The following is a 16297-nucleotide window of genomic DNA, read 5'->3' as shown; positions in this document are numbered from 1 at the left end:
ACACACACACACACACACACACACACACTGTATATATAGACAAAGTGAACATGTGCAAAACATCAAACCTCAATTAAAGTATTTTTCTTACTTTGCACAATGAACGCATAGAACCTGCATGTTGGCAAAAAAATCCAATATAATGCATTCCTAGGTACAAAATAAACTAACAAACCTACTAACTGATTGAGGCAGTGGTAGACCAGCAGCTCCTATGTTCAACAAGCTAAAATTACTGTTTTTGTCAGTGGAGTAGGGCTTGGAAGAGAGTGATATTATGGCTTTATTACCAGAAATTACAGTCTGATGGCAAAGTAAAAACATGATAATAATCTATTGTATGCATTAATGTACTTTTGCCGGCTGCACAAGAATTTACCCCTTGGGGAACAATAAAGATTTCTTGAACTTGAATATGCCATACACTTAAACTATTTTTTTTGTGTGATCTTTAGGTGGCTAAAATACAATATGTTGCTGCCCACTCCACAGTAGTACATTCTTTAGCTTCCATGTTGGTACTCCAGCCTGCTTCTCCAAACTGAGGACATACGTAATACACCCACTATGGATAAGTATCTCATACATCTAGACTTTGAAAGTTTTAAATGATCCATTTGAGTAAGTACAGTTTTCACCTTAAGGCAACATTGACTTTTATCAGCTAATCCCAAATTGATGTCGCTGAAGGTCCTACCTGTTGCTGTAATAGCATGAAGGGGTCAAGCACTTTTGCATGAATGTCAAAACAAAAGGGACACAAAGGAGTAGCGGATTAAAGTCAAGGAAAGTTTTTTGTGGACCTGAGCGTATCAGGATTTACAGTGTCAGCCCTAATGAGGAGAAAGGTCAGTTTCAGAATAAGTTATTACACTCCTGTGTAATGTTCAGAACTATGACTTAATTGCCCTTTACAGAATTCTGCATAGATATCTGGTCTTCACCGAATCCACTCAAGACAGGAAGTATGAGTGCTGTTAAAAGGGTGACTAAAATAATGTACATTCACTCAGTACACTTACATGCACAGTCAAGCTGAGCTACAGATGTAGTGTGATTTAATTGGACTACTGTCCTCGTCCCAGTATACAAGCACTGGGGGAGTCGATTCATTGTCCAGCTCTGCCATGGTAGGTGGCGAAATGCTCCCTTTCAACTAGTTGCTGATGGACCTTCTTCCGGTTGGCCTATTGCATCACATACCGAACAAGTTAGCAATTCACAAATGGTTTCATGTCAAATGGCAAAAACATGGATAACTTATATGCACTGTATATTTCATGTGTACTCTACACTTTACTTGGTGCCTTTGTCTTGCTTTGTTTTCTTCCCTTCTTCTTTAGTTTTTCCCGGCTTTCTTTTTCGAATTTAGGCTGTTAGACTGCCGGGTCAAAGCCTGGTGCAGGGACTGTGGAGCATGCGTAGAACGCCCTGGCCAGTTTAGGTCAAGTTGAGGTGTATACATCAAAGACTAAATCAACCCCCAACTGCATTATCTTGGCTTGTTAGTAGGACTGAAATCATACTAAGAGAAATTTCTCAAAGTTGGAATTCAAAAATTTTAGTTGGACTGACATAATATTTCAACTTTTTCTGACATCATGTAAATATACCGATTGATAAAGGATTGCTTGACTGTGGTAACTCAATAAACCAGACAAAATTATTTGACTGTATCTATATCTTAACTCTAGGGCCACTGGCTAGCTTTTAAGCACAAATTGTGTATTTGTGTCTGTGTAGGGTCAATCTTACCTGCCAAGCGGAGAGACCCTGAGTTGTAGATCGCCTCGTCTCGCAGTTCTCTTACGTGCACCGTGACAGAGGACACAGCATCTGGCCAAACTCCGTCAGACACACGAACCTGGAATTGATAGACACCTGGTGGAGCATTCTCCTTGATGATCAGGAAGCCTGTTCGCTTGTTCAGGATAAAGTAACTGAGGAAAGAAAAAAAAACAGTTAAAAGAATTGTACACTCCCAGCATTTCTGACCTATTGTTCTTCATCACACAGGCCGAGCCCTGTGCAGGCATGAATAACTTTAACCTCTCACCCTCAGAAATCAATACACTAAAAATTTACAGCCAAAGGCTAATCTGGTGAGCACAAAAAAAAACAAGTCCCTCACCCCAGCATCCACTTTTATGCAGTGACTTAAATGGCAATCTTCCACACAACAGTTCCTTTAAGGAGTATTTACTAATAATAACCAACACTGAAGAATTCTGCGATGACTGAGGTCATTGAAGTCGCCACCTCATGCAGCAATCTCCCGGCTAGTGCAGATCCCCAGAAGGCTTGAACACAATTTGTACAGGGTGCAAGACTGGCTGTTATGTTTTCAACATCCAATTTCACTGCAGGCGAACAGAGCGACTGCTGCGTGGCCCAGCCTAAGTTATTTTATAATGGCTCAGAGCCTGAGAGGGTCAAGCTGCTGAATCCATAGGACTGACCGCTGGCGTGGTACCAATTAGTCATTAGACCATTACCGACATCACAGTGAGTCTTCAGAGATCTTTAGTCTCAGTTATTTTTCCATAAAAGGTTAGCGTGTTAGCTGGCTGAATGGACATAAATGCTCAGTATGACTGCATGCTTAGTCCATTCAGCCAGAGTCAACTGGACCCAACACAATGCAGCATATTATGGCTCGTTCCTCTCAGGTAGTGACTCAGATTACCCAAAGGCTCTGCTGTTGGTATCCACTGTTGGTGTCCCAGCAGGGCATGCAGCCTTCTTACAATTTAACATGAAAAAATGTTATTGACATGGACCCTTTTTTGGGGGGTCATATGGTTTGGCTCATCCTTGGTTTTGTGCAATGTGAAAATTTCTAGTATCTCTTAGGGTGAGAAGTAGAAACTCAGCCCTATTTGATGGCTATGCCTAGGTTAATTTTATTTATGTATTTGTTTTAATTTAACCTTTATTTATACAGGTAATCTCACTGTGACAGAGTGTCTCATTCTCAAGAGACCTGTTTCCGACAACATACAATATAACAACAATTAGTTAAAAAAATACAGATTTATCAATGCAGTGCATATAACATTTAGGTGAAAGTGCCAAGTGGAAGCAGATTAAAAATACTCAAAACAGGAACACGTTTCCAAAAACACCTTTCCCAGTGCCCTTAAAATAAGTTTATAGAACCCTAATTAAGAATTAAATCCATATCAGATGTTTCCACGCCTCAAGATCTACATCCAACGCAGATGTTCAGTGCCAACAGAGTAAGTAGTGTGCCCTTCATGTTGTGGGATGAAAGGTTGGGGTGACGCATGAACATGTAGCAAGTCTGACATTCATGCAGGAGACTGGAGTTTGCACCACATCATAGACCCTGGCCATGATCTTTTTCGAACCTTAACCAAAAGTTTAAGTTGCTTAACCCTAACTATAACATAACAATGGTTAATTTAATAGCCACAATCTATCTCCCACTTTAATCATTCTGTATATGGCATGGTCTTGCATTGTAGAAAGACAGAATTTTAAAAAATCGGCAACAGGCACATATCAGGGATGTCCTGATAAAATGTTTTGGTCTTGATCCCATTCAGACACCTTTCATTGGATGTGTGCTGATACCGATGCCTATATGTTGCACCAATATATATTCCACACACAAAAATAACTGCAGTAACCTACTTAATCCAAATACTGGAATCCCTGGTGCAAAATGTTTAAAAGCTAAAATCATTGATATAAGATGGAAAGTTATACACTCACATTCCTGAAATCAATGCGATTCAAATTCTTTTGGGGTCAGGTTGTCTGTAGAAGACAAAGTATGCTGTTGATTATTTTATACATATCATATATTTTACATGATTGGAAAAAAAAGATTGCTTGTCCTAAACAATTTCATTGAAAATGTTTAATAAAGAGGAGGAGATGTGTCTGTTTGAGCTGTGTGATATAAAAGGCTGAATGCACAAGTAAGTCTCAACAGTGTTTCCCTGTCCAGTTGCCTGCAGAACTTGTTCCAACAGTTCAAGACGAAGACAGACAGACACAAATACTAATTCATCCCCTTTAGCCGTATCTTCTACTTAGTGTTTTATTCTGTGTTTTGGTGTTTACTCTGTTTTCTGCTGTAAACCAGTTGCCCTCTGGGACAATAATAGAAAGTGAGAGGAGACGATGCATTAGGGAGAGGAAGGTACGGGGGAAAATGAGACTGACTAATAGGCACAGAGACATGCAAGGAAGCAATTTCACTTGAGCCTTGTCTCCGTACTCCCCTAGTACAGTAAATGAGCTCATTCAAGTTTAATTACAGTGGAAATCCAAGACAGAACCTTGGCAAATCAAATAATAAACCACTTGTAGAGACAAGGGCCACATTAAGTCATTTTAAAGCATACGCTGTGCTGGGGAGATTATGTCTTAGGTCTAGCACTTAATTTCAGGTTTGACTAAGATAATTTACATCTCTACAAAAAATAACAATATTTTCCCACTTGGTATTTCCCAATTTGCTGAAGCCTGCTTTTTATGCCATTATGTCAATTACTTACACTATCAGCCACATTTATTCAAGTCAAAGTAGGACACTTGCAGTTAAACTTTTCCATAAGATGCATTGATGTGCTACATCAAAAAAAAATAAATAAATAAAAAATCATTTCTGTGCTGTTTGATTAACAACAAAGGAGATACAACTATAATACAACCTCTTGATCCAAAACACCAGAAATCGACTAACTTAAGTACACACACTGTGAACAATAACTGTGGCTGATTTGAAGCACTGAAATAAAAATATATAAAGCAGACCAGAATGAGCTTTGATCAGCTCCGCTCTGAGAAAATCCAGTACAGCAGCAGTAACACAATGCGTGCTGAACTTGACTAAGGTTTGAAACACCAAGAGATGAGAGCTGTCATGAAACGTTAATACCTCATAGTACACCCAGTCCCTTATACAGGCTGAACTTTGACTTTGAGAGAAAAAGGAGGAAAGTTTGTCATCTTGAGTTGAGCTCAGTTTTGAAGATGAACACTAAGGTGTCGTGGGGTGCCACTGTATGTGATTTTTGGCACTTCTGTGTGTGTGCATTTGGGCTAGTGTGTAAAAATAAAAAATGTATCTGCTCTGTGTGGCAGAGGGATGCCTTGAGGAGGCCATTTTCAGAAACAGGCCAGAGCCTCCACATCCTATCGCAGAAAACCAAGTAAAGCAGCAAAGACTGAAAAACAAGGAAAAGTAATGAATCACCTGAGAAGGATTGGAAACTGGACAGGATGGTGAGGCAATAAAGGAAAAAAAAAGTGGTAAAAAGACTGGACATAACTGAAGAAGAAGCGACAGAATTATGCTGTTCATCAGGGACGTAGGACTCTGATTGCTGACCACAGTGCCAACACAAAATTAGGCCTAATATCATCACTAAATGTATACAGAATAGATGGAAATTAAGTGTTGTGATACATTAGTTACAAATGCAAAAAGGCATTGGGAGGCAGAAAAGAAGTTATTGGATAGCAGCAGGGGCGTGTTTCGGGCCTGGCTATTGTGCTATAGCCATAGGTCTTTTTTATCAAAACAAATGCAAACACTGCGTTGCCAACTTGAAAATATTCTTGCTAGATTTATAGCAATGTGGGGCGCCCAGTAGCTCAGCCTGGCTTCAGCCCTTTGTTGCATGTCACCCCCCCCCACTTAGTCTGTCCTATCATTTAAAGGCTAAAAAGCTTAAAATAATCTTTAGATTCATAGCAACTTTTCGGACCCTTTTAGCGATTTGTTGCTGCTCTGAAAAAAACTCAGTCTGGGGCTAGCAGCACAGCCTCTCTCCTGTGAGCTCATTGGCTTTCCAAAGCTGTGGTGTGTGAGCTGCTGCCCACCTCCTCAAAGCCAAAATAAATTGTTGCCAAACGGCACACATCAAAACAGCCACAACTATGATTTTCTGTGTACAATCACTATACTGACGTAATATGGCTCAGGGGCATAAACGTAATGTGTGAAGGCTCATTTGTACTCCCTTTACATATGAAATTTAGCACCTAAGTTTCCAACATTGTAAATGTCAATGCCCTCATACTTCCACGCATCCTCTATGTTGGCATAAATAAAGCCAATAGATGGCACTAGAGGGCGCAGTCAAAAGTTCCTGACAACAGCACATGAGGCGTCAATGGAGGAGGTCGCAATAATGGACAGTTTAAAGGAGGCAGCATTTTAGATAGCAGTGAGCTGTGAGGCCTTTCAATACATCGCAACATGTTGATGGATAATTCTTTTCACTATATTACCGATTCATTCTGTTTCAGCATTTTTTAAATGTATTTGTTGAGTATTACTGTTGTATCTCGCTTGAACTACATAACACCATCCCATGATCTCTGGTGGTACTGCTCTGTTTCATTCGCAAATCAGCTGAAATAAACGCAGAGTACGGACAGAAGGTTCCATCAGTATCTAATGCTGATCAAAATGAGCCATAACACAGGTGTTCGCATCACTTTGAAAACTATCTCTTGACAAAGTATAGATCATCAAGATGCGCAGACCCATCATCTAGCACTAAGCAACAAACACTGCAGGCCATCAAAAGCATTTGGCCAGCGCTGCCTTCGAGAGAGATGATGATGGCTCTTTGACAGCCCTGAGTACGAGCCTAAAAGAGTGCAGTAAAAGAAACACACAAGGATACTTTATTGACTGCTTTCTGTTTTCATAATCACCTACTGAGCTTGTTGACTCTGTCTGGAAAACAAGCAAATATATATATATATATATATATATATATATATATATATATTATTTTTTTTTTTTTTTTAATAAAAAGGTCACCTTGACTGTAATTGCAGGTTCAGCGGAAATACATTCAAGCTGTAATATGATAGAATATACTGTACACATCCACAGATTGCTTCAATGACAAACTGAAACTCATCTGGCTGATGAGGCACTCACTTGAGACTATTCATGACACAGTTCTGATTAGAATATATTAGTTTTCCTAATTTCAGTTCAATGTTATTATACAGCCCAATACCATAAATAACAATTTGCCTCAAATGATATTTATATTTATACATTATACAACACCCTCTGTGCTTAGACCCTCACAGTGCAAAAAAATGGATGTTTTATGTCCAGAACTGACCAACATAATAAAATTTAAAGACAATGTAGATGACAAAATGATGCATAAACAAAATGAATACAATGCATTTTGTACAAATATGGTAATTAGTGGTTAGTGTGTCTGTGTGTGGATGGCCCTCTGCCTAAATCTGTGTTACAGCTCCCTTTCTCCTCTGACGTAAGTCAAATATGTGAGAATTCCAACATGAATGGTTCATGAAGACTTGCATTATGTACCTTGGCACGTGTCCTTCAAAGACGTATGTCTTGTTGTCCCAGTCATCAGGGTCAGGAGAGTAGACCTTTCCAAGCACTGTAGTTGGCATACGACCTGATAACAGAAAACACACCAGCTTATCAGTTGACCACTACATCTGCACTGGCCTTCCTTTTATTCAGGAAAATGTGTAAGAGCAGCTGTTGATTCTCAGCATGCGTATCTCCATGTATTTAAGTGTGTGAGTGTCTGTATTACTAAGACCCTTGAAAACCACTACAATAGGCAAATCAACAGGCAAACACAAATAGTACCAACAATGGAAAAAAAAACATTTTGAAGAAATTACAGGCTTGGATGTACGTGTATCTGGCTTCATTCACAATTACCTTTGAGCAGAGGGAAATGCATAACAGAAAATGTTGTTTGAATGCACAATGATTACAATCATGCTGTAAGAATGGCCGTTGCTTCCATTCTCTCTCCTTCAACTCCACACTCTTTGTGGGAATTATTCTGAAGGTACCCTTGAAAATTTAAAGGCAGACTCTGACATGTTGAATTCTAGCATGTTGTCAGGCATTCATGGCTTTCAATGGCAAAAACACTGATAATGCTATTCTATTTTCCCCACAAGTTTAGGTGTAAGAGTACGAACACAAGCTCTGGATTGTGACAAACAGATGAGTCAAAAAGGTCTTTCATTAGTTGGTGATAAGGGATGCAAATACTTGTTATTTTTGTAGAGCTGGTAATATTTAAGTCTAGAAAGGCCTGACTGCAGAACTGGTCAACAAAATAACATGTTTTGAATACAATTTAATCCTGCCAAAATTATGAGCAGGCGTTTTGTGACACAGTATCTTAGAATCACTATAGTCTGAGCCTAGATACTTTACTATGTGTGTACTATGTGGTTTGTTTTATATCTTTATTCTAGACGTGCAATGGGTTCAAGGGGAACAAACATTATAGATGTGATTAATTGCATGTCAAATCAAGCAATAACTTGCCTTTGTGATCCTTAGAATAGCACCATGGGAGTCATTTTGACTAACAACCAATCATGCAGACAGGGATAATGTGGTGACAGTGGGTGGACTGAGGTAGAGGTGAAAAATACAATAAAAATAGTCTGTGTGTCTCCAATACTTACTGCACACTGATCAGAAATTAATTGGCGAGCAGTGTCAGTTTCACTTACAGAGACAGAAAACTACTTTTGAGATCAAAGTTCAAAATGTGCTTGGAAAATGTGGGCGCGTTATGTAAATATAGCTAGTCTTTGAACAACAAATCCTAAAGACAGAGAGCTCTCACCTCTGTGACTATTGATGAATATTTTCTTCTCCCCAGCCACATGAGCGTGATCATTCTGGTCACCGATGGTCACTGTCAGGGTGCTGGTCACTGTTTTGGCTGGATGGCCGCTGTCGCTCATGATAATAGGAATGAGGAACTCTTTCTGGCGCTCACGGTCAAACGTCCTCAGAGCCGTTAGTGTCGCCGTGCCGTTCAGGTTGTCCTGGAGGTAGAAGTCATTGCTGTGGCGATACTCTGAGGGGACGGTGAAGTGAAAGGGCGGGCCATTCTCTAGAGAGTCCTGGTCCACAGCTCGGAGGAGTGTTGATGTTTGGTTCAACCTTACTACCTAAACAAGAAGGCAGAGCATGAGAGGTTGTGGCTTGCTAAGGTTTGTTATTTTTATCATCCATTTCTAAAATGAACACTTGTTCTACTTTCCTTCTTCCCAACTTCCTTCTTTTCACCAAATCATATCGTTATATCATTATGCTGAGACCAGCTGATCATTAGGCGTATCTCTCATTGCATGTTAACCCAGTCCAACCTACCTGTGGTCCGGCCACATTCTCAAAGACTATTGGTGCGTATGCCGCCTCAAACTCTGGTCCGTTATCGTTTACATCCAACAGCGGCAGCTGGACTGTGGCGCTGCCTGTTAGAGGTGGAACCCCATGATCGGTTGCCATGACGACCAAATAATGCTGCGATATCCTCTCCCGATCCAGAGGGCGTGCTACAGATAGTGCACCAGTCTGGTCAATGGTAAAGAGCCCATCGGGATCAGAGTCCTCTGATAGGCTATAGGTGATGTCGCGGTTCTGTCCTGAGTCAGAGTCACTGGCCACCAAACGTGCCACGCTTGTTCCCACACTAATGTCCTCAGGCAGCGGAGCGAGTGAGAGGAGGTGTGGAATGAAGACAGGAGCATGGTCATTATAGTCCTCCACCTCCACCACACAGTGCAGAAGGCTGGAGAAGTCCAGGTCTTCAACCTAAAATGAGAACCTCATATAGTATCACATGCCATACAAGTGCAGCAGAGGGAAGCTTCTGTCTTATCCGCCAAAACAGGCTGCTCTGCAATGACTCCAAGGCACCCTGCAGTAATTGTGATTGTAAATAGTTATCTTTTCTTTCTGAACAGTTTTATGATGTTCTGTGAAGTCAAAGGTTGGAATTTTCCACCAAGAGTTGCTCAAAAATAAAAAGAGTCAAACAATGGTCTAAACAGTCGTGATCACACTCCTTTTCTTATTTCTTTGCATTCTTAAAGCAGCATCACACCATCCGTACATCAGTGTGCACATGTGTGCCGCAGCTGCTGTTTATATCACTCAATAGCATTTCTGTTTATTTTTCAACAGCTTTCTCTAACTGACACCAATGTGAGAAGTAAGCTGGTGGAGCTTTATAGTTCTTGTTGGTAGCTGACATATGACACCTTCTGTGCCCTCTCTGACTGACTTTACAGTATATTCTCTACCCCTTGTATGTCTTAGTCTTAGGTTTTGACAGAGACAATGACAGCTTGATTTGAGGGATTTAGTAGCGCCAGTACCGGTTCACCCAATACGCACACTACGCGCGTTGCGTTGGGCCCCGCAAGCCAATAGGGCCCCGTGGAAAAAAAAAAAACATGACGACGTCACCGTCCGTCGTGCGCGTGTCCCACATTCCGCATTCCGCATCAGCCTAGCAAGAAAGCGTTTAGCACGCCACGATCATTGACTGTATAAGGCCACGATGAAGCGGAGTTATCCCTCCGGAAATGAAAAAAGGAGGAAGAAACAACATGAGAATGAACTGCGGGAACAGCAGTCAGGTAACTCTCATCTCTGGGTGGGAGAGTGGGAGGGACTTGTCTGTGTTTGACCTACATTAACAGGGCAGTGAGCCCTGGGTGAACCCCGGTCTCTGTGTGCATCTTGTTGGCTTCTATAATTTTAGTTGTAGTGTAGTTACAACTGCATTTAGACAAAATGGAAAATAATGGATAAATATTGACTAAGATTGAATTCTGTTTGCTTGGATAGCCCACAGGCAAAAATCGATGCAGATATCTTAGTAAATAAATAAAATTTGTGAACTTTTAATGGTGAGTTATTTCAAACATTACATACATGCATAATACTGTATGATTGTTTGTTTACACATTTAGTTTGATTTGATTTGGTCTGAATTTATTCGTAGTTAGACCAACAGGTGGCGACAGTGCAATATGTTTAAAGGGGGGATAAGTGGAAGCGCTGGGTGTCAGGTGCGACTGTTGAAAATTTTTGGAGTTCAGTTAGAAGGGCCCCTTAGCAGAATTTTGCCTAGGGCCCCATGGAGGTCTGAACCGGCTCTGAGTAGCGCTAAGGAAAACAAATAACTTTAAGGTTAGTGCTTATAAAATTATAAAATTATAAAATTTCTCAAATTTTTTTCAAATTTGAATTTTTTTCAAATTTTTCAAATTTTTTTTTTTCATTTTTTTTCTTTAAGTCTCAAAACCTTTCAGGAACATACTGTGAATGCGAATGAACCCAAACATCAGATTCCTTCTAAATTCCATTTCATATTTTCAACACTTGGATATCAAGAACCAACGCACTGGTCATCATCTGGCTTCTGCCAGTTTTGATTCAGACTCTCTCTTTCTTTATTTCCCTTTAAGATATGCTGCACAACTGTCACTTAAGGTTCCAACCACAAAAGTTAAGTTAAACTCTCTGAATTAAAGAGAGAAGTTGACTCAAGGTAACCCTCAATGGTGCGCGACTTTGTGGAACAGCTTCCACATACCTTCAGTGTGAGGTTGAACCTCTGCTCGCTGTGTCGTTCATAGTCCAGACGTTTCTTTAGCCTCAGGGTGCCGCGCTGCTCCTGCTTGTGACTGACCATGTAGAACTTCTGCTCTTGGTCTCCAGCCACAACACTAAAGGTCAGCTGGGCATTTTCTCCAGTGTCCCTGTCCTCTGCAGCAAGCTCCAGGACCTTATCACAAGCAATAATATTATGTGAACAAGGCAGTATTTCATTGGGACATTAGCTCGTAACATTTTTGACACATTAATTTAGATCTCTGTGAAGTGGCGGTGCATTTTTGACAATAGCAGAGTCGCAAAGTTTGAAACAGTGCAGAAGTTGTCATGACTGATGTGTTACATAAACAGCTGACACACAGTCTCTAGCACACATCACGTTCTGATTTAGTTTTGTTGTCATAAAGGAAGCAGCACCATATTGGCTCTAGGTTTCAGTGCCCAACCCTTGGCATACACTGTGTTCCCCAAACAAGGTTGTGGAGTGAGTGAAATAAGAGGGGAAAGAGTTTCTACAGAGCACACTGTCACCTATTTTTGTTTGCCCAAAGACTCTTTCATGAGCCTGACTGCAAAGTTATCAGAAACCCTGGACCCTGCTACAGTCAGCACTGCTGTGAGATTCTATACCACTGACATGTAACTGCTGAGCTCTTCCATAAGGCAACCGTTTTCTGCTGGAGTCAACAGAGATGAGCAGCCTGGCATTGGCTTTATTAGAACAACAGAACACCTGACTTGTATCTTGTAAATGAATCAAAATTGCTCACATGAGCCCAAACACATTTCCTGCTATCTGTTGTGTGGCCCACCCATTTAGAGTCACAGGTGCCTTGCTAACTGTTGTAACTTTGCTACATTTTCTTATATAATGGTGGTCTGTGGCAACAATTCTTTGTTTGTTTTTTTTTAATTGAGTGGTGGTGCCAAGTCTAGTTCTCTTTACATCCAGTGTTTTGCTGCTGCTCAGTCAGACATGTATTTCAGTTAAAAAAAAAAACCTAGCCAGAATTCAAAGCCTTCTTAAGATAGTCAGGAGCTAAATAACTTTGTGCTATGCAATAGTTTAGAAGTATTCATACAGTCTGTCTATTAGATTGATCTGAGCCATAGCCAGAGTATATCTTTGAGATGAGCTCCTTTCTTCTTCTACAAAAAAATATCTGAGTATCTGTGGCTTGACTTCAACACCAATCTCTAGTCTTGTGTTCTGCCACATACAGTCAATGTATGACATGGGAAGCTAAAGCAGTAAGCTACAAAGAAATGAAAGCTGCAAATGTCTGCAGAGTTGGGCTCTGAAATTATGATTAAATTATGATTAAATATCTCATTAATGTGTTTTCAGATTTGTGAAGATACCAAACGCTCTGTTATATATATGATGCAATCTCTTTAGTTTGTTTCAGTCAAATAACAAACAGGATTGCAGCAGCTCTTCTATGGAAAACCGGCCACAAAGGAGCTGCTTAAACTGCTTTAAACTTTACAAAAACAAACAAAAAAACCCATTTCTTAGACAGATGCCCTCAGTTGTTTATTGATTTCAGATTTCACCTGTTGCCATTGTTTTCATTTTTTAAATCTTGCAAGATATATTGTATCTAAGAAAGTCCATGAGTTACATTTCAAATCAGGAGTCAGGCACCTCAAAAGGTTTGTGTCCTAACTTAAATATTCTACTGAGAAGTGCTGCGCCTGCTGTAAACAGGAAGCTTTCTTAGGGTTTAAGGCAGACTGCTGAGTTTGCTTCCTTTGATGTTTTTTGTATTACTCTGTTGTGTGTTGCCTTTCTGGGAGATATTGGACACTGAAGTATAACAACATCCACTACCAAGTGTTTACATGTACAGAGGTAATTTAAAAGAAATTAAATATGGTTTAGGCTTCGGTTAATAGTTATATAAAATAAGATAATAAAATAGTACCTCATTAACTTGGGCATTAAGTTCAGCTCTGACCCACCTCTGCATTGGGCTCCGCATTCTCAGAGATCCTGGCCAGGCACGAGTGATCAGTGAATCTTGGAGCATGATCATTCACGTCCTTGATTTGAATGGTAGCAGTTCCAGTTCCCGTCATCCCTCCTCCATCTCTGGCCTCCACAACCAGGAGGTAGGACTCAACCTGCTCTCTGTCCAGACCGCCCATGGCTACAGTGATGGTCCCTGTGGTGGGGTTGATCGTGAACATTTCTGAGAAGGTAGGCACTCCTCCCACCTCGATGTTGGTGGCATCTAAACTACCCATAATCCTGTAGGAGAGCACAGCGTTCTGTCCTACAGCTGAGTCGTCCAGGTCGGTGGCTGTCATCTCCATCACGGACGTCCCCACGACCGAGTTCTCTGCTACGTCTCCGTGGCAGCTGGGAGAGCAGGTGAAGACGGGCGCATTGTCATTGATGTCCCACACATTGATGATGACGTCGGTGAAGCCTGTAAGACCTTCGCCACCCTCATCTGTGGCCAAGACGACAAAACGCCACACGGCACGCTCCTCGCGGTCCAGGGTCCGCTGGGCGTAGATCTTGCCTGTGACCTCATCAATTATGAATTCACTCTCGGCACCCTGGCCATGGAGGGAGTATCGCAGGGCCTCCTGGTCAGCGTCCTTATCTGGGTCAGACGCTGTTACCTACAACATCAAAGGGACAGTGAGACAGAGGAAGATGAGAGTGTAATCACTTTTTTTTACACTATTTAATTATTGAAATGCTGCTGACTTGGAGTGATATCTTGACTGGAAGCACTTCATAACTGCTCAGTGCAGTTATGAACTCCCCGGTAGGTAAACCTGGCAGAGATCCAAACTCCTCAACCCCAACCCCCACCTCTCCTGCCTCTCTTCTTCTGTCTGCTCTGTCTCACTCACCCTCAACACATCAACAGCAATTACACTCTGGGCAGGCCAAAGATGGTTCAATTTAGCACCATAATTGCTGTGTGATGTAGAGCCAAAATTAAAGTGTGTTTTTTTTTTTTTTTAAAGAGTAAGAAATGTGCTCTTACATATGATGAGAGAAAGGAGAGCACCAGTCTCAATATGAATAACTTCATTGTTGTGTCTTGTAGAGACATGGTTGACAATAATATTCAAAGTGAATTGTTAATTTAGAACTGTGCTAATCAAGTTGCATTAACACTTGTTAAAACACGTGTTCTTTTCATTAGGGTGATTTCTTATAAACCACACAGATTCAGGGTTCAAGCTTTACATCCAGCCTGAGCTACATAGTAATAAATAAAGACAGAACTAAATTAGGATGATCTCAATCTGAATTCAACTTCTGACATTTAAAGGCCAACTACACAGGATTTTCTTTAAAAAAAAAATAAACATAGACTCATACAAGAATAATCTTTCTCAATCAACACTCATGACTCACTAGAAGTGTGTGGTGGTGTGTTTATCTGCAAAGACTGTGCCCTCTGCCTGCATGTTTGTATATTCTTATATACTGCTGTGTCGGGAGTTTGTAGAGACCAGGTAGTAGCTGCACGCATCCAAGAAGAAGCTAAGAAAATTGCAGACACAGCGCCAAGGAAACAAAAATACAACAAGGCGAAATTCCATGCAGACAAAGCTCATTGCAAAACAAAAGTGAATCTGGGCTTGGTTTCACTGAAGGAGAGGATGGGATGAAGAATGATGCAGAGCTGGCCTGTTTTTTGTTGGACAAGTAGGTGCCAGCAGTTAGCATATTTACCTTCCTAACATAGCGACTTTTCCATTACAACAAATGTAAAGTTCCCACAATGGTTTCCTACACTGTCTCCATGGTACACCCTTAAAGAAGCTTGTAGGAATAAGAGAATTGATGGACTTACGGCAAAAGACAAATACAATATTAACAATAATATATCAATAAATAAAAAAACTGAACAAGTGTTTTTTTTTTTTTTTGCTGTTCAGAAAGACTAAACAACTCTATACACATTGAACAAAATGCAGGATTTTCAAACAAAAATGTAAAATATAACAATATAAAATGTATATTTTAAAGTTGGTCGGTCGGCAGGTCTTGAGTGTGCAATTGATTGTTTGTAAAGTTCAATTTCCTTTTGCTATAATTGCTATGCCTGTCAGACTTTCCATGTTCACAACAGGAAGATTTACCACTTGAAATGTTGAATATTTTTTTAAATAACAGGTCTGTTCCTGACAGAGGAACACAAAAGCAGCCTTTTCCATGAAGCTGGCAACTGGCAACACATACATGCATGATTTCGTTGATTTACTTTATTTAACCTTTATTTAACCCAGGTCCCACTGAAATAAAGAATCATTTTACAAGCGAAGGCAGTCAGAAGTGAAAACACAAAGTTGCAGACAGAGACACGAAGAGGGACAAAACAGTTCACTAGCACTTAAATTTGCATTACAAGGGAACGATGAGTCAAAAGTGAACTTCCTGGGAGTCAATTGTATAACCAGGCAGGCTAAAAACATCAACATCCTTTAGAATCTGCTTCTAAGTCTGTCATTATAGATTTAAAACATTTAACGAAACCAGCTCCTTGTGTTTCAAGTCATTTTGCAACAAATTCTATGCTGAGGGTGCAGAATACCCAAAAGCCCTTTTTCCAATTTCTGTCCTAGAAAGAGGTCCTGAGAACTCAGTGAATACTGTCCAGTATTTTTCTGCGTGACAAAAACACAAAGATAGTGTGGGAGCAGTACAAGAATTGCCCTGTATATTTAGGCAATATTATGCTGAGGCTTGCATTGCTGTGTAAAACTAGTTAATACTAGTTTTAAAGGAGCAAGGAAGAAATGATAGGTCAAACTCATTTTGCAGGGTAATGCAAGCTGTTTAGCTTGCATAGTTTTGACACACAAGACAGGTTAGATTTACACTTCAAC

The 16297-nt window shown here is 40.5% G+C and overlaps 1 protein-coding gene across 2 annotated transcripts in view; it reads right to left on the bottom strand.

The window, feature by feature from the left end:
- LOC121943534 (neural-cadherin) overlaps positions 1 to 16297 on the bottom strand; it is a 398280-nt gene that overhangs the window by 158455 nt on the left and 223528 nt on the right. For both annotated transcript variants that reach the window (XM_042487073.2, XM_088081016.1), the window contains exons 19-24: positions 13400 to 14068; positions 11415 to 11606; positions 9179 to 9622; positions 8646 to 8976; positions 7346 to 7439; positions 1756 to 1940 (exon numbers count right to left, since the gene is read on the bottom strand). In XM_042487073.2, coding sequence (XP_042343007.2) covers positions 1756 to 1940; positions 7346 to 7439; positions 8646 to 8976; positions 9179 to 9622; positions 11415 to 11606; positions 13400 to 14068 — 1915 coding nt within the window. The remainder of the gene's footprint in view (positions 1 to 1755; positions 1941 to 7345; positions 7440 to 8645; positions 8977 to 9178; positions 9623 to 11414; positions 11607 to 13399; positions 14069 to 16297) is intronic.

This window comes from Plectropomus leopardus, chromosome 1 (assembly GCF_026936395.1).
Source record: "Plectropomus leopardus strain MGB_pleo_1.0 chromosome 1, ASM2693639v1, whole genome shotgun sequence".
Lineage (NCBI taxonomy): Eukaryota > Metazoa > Chordata > Actinopteri > Perciformes > Serranidae > Plectropomus > Plectropomus leopardus.
The sequence above is the reverse complement of the archived record's forward strand: the minus strand, read 5'-3'. Positions and strand labels throughout refer to the sequence as shown.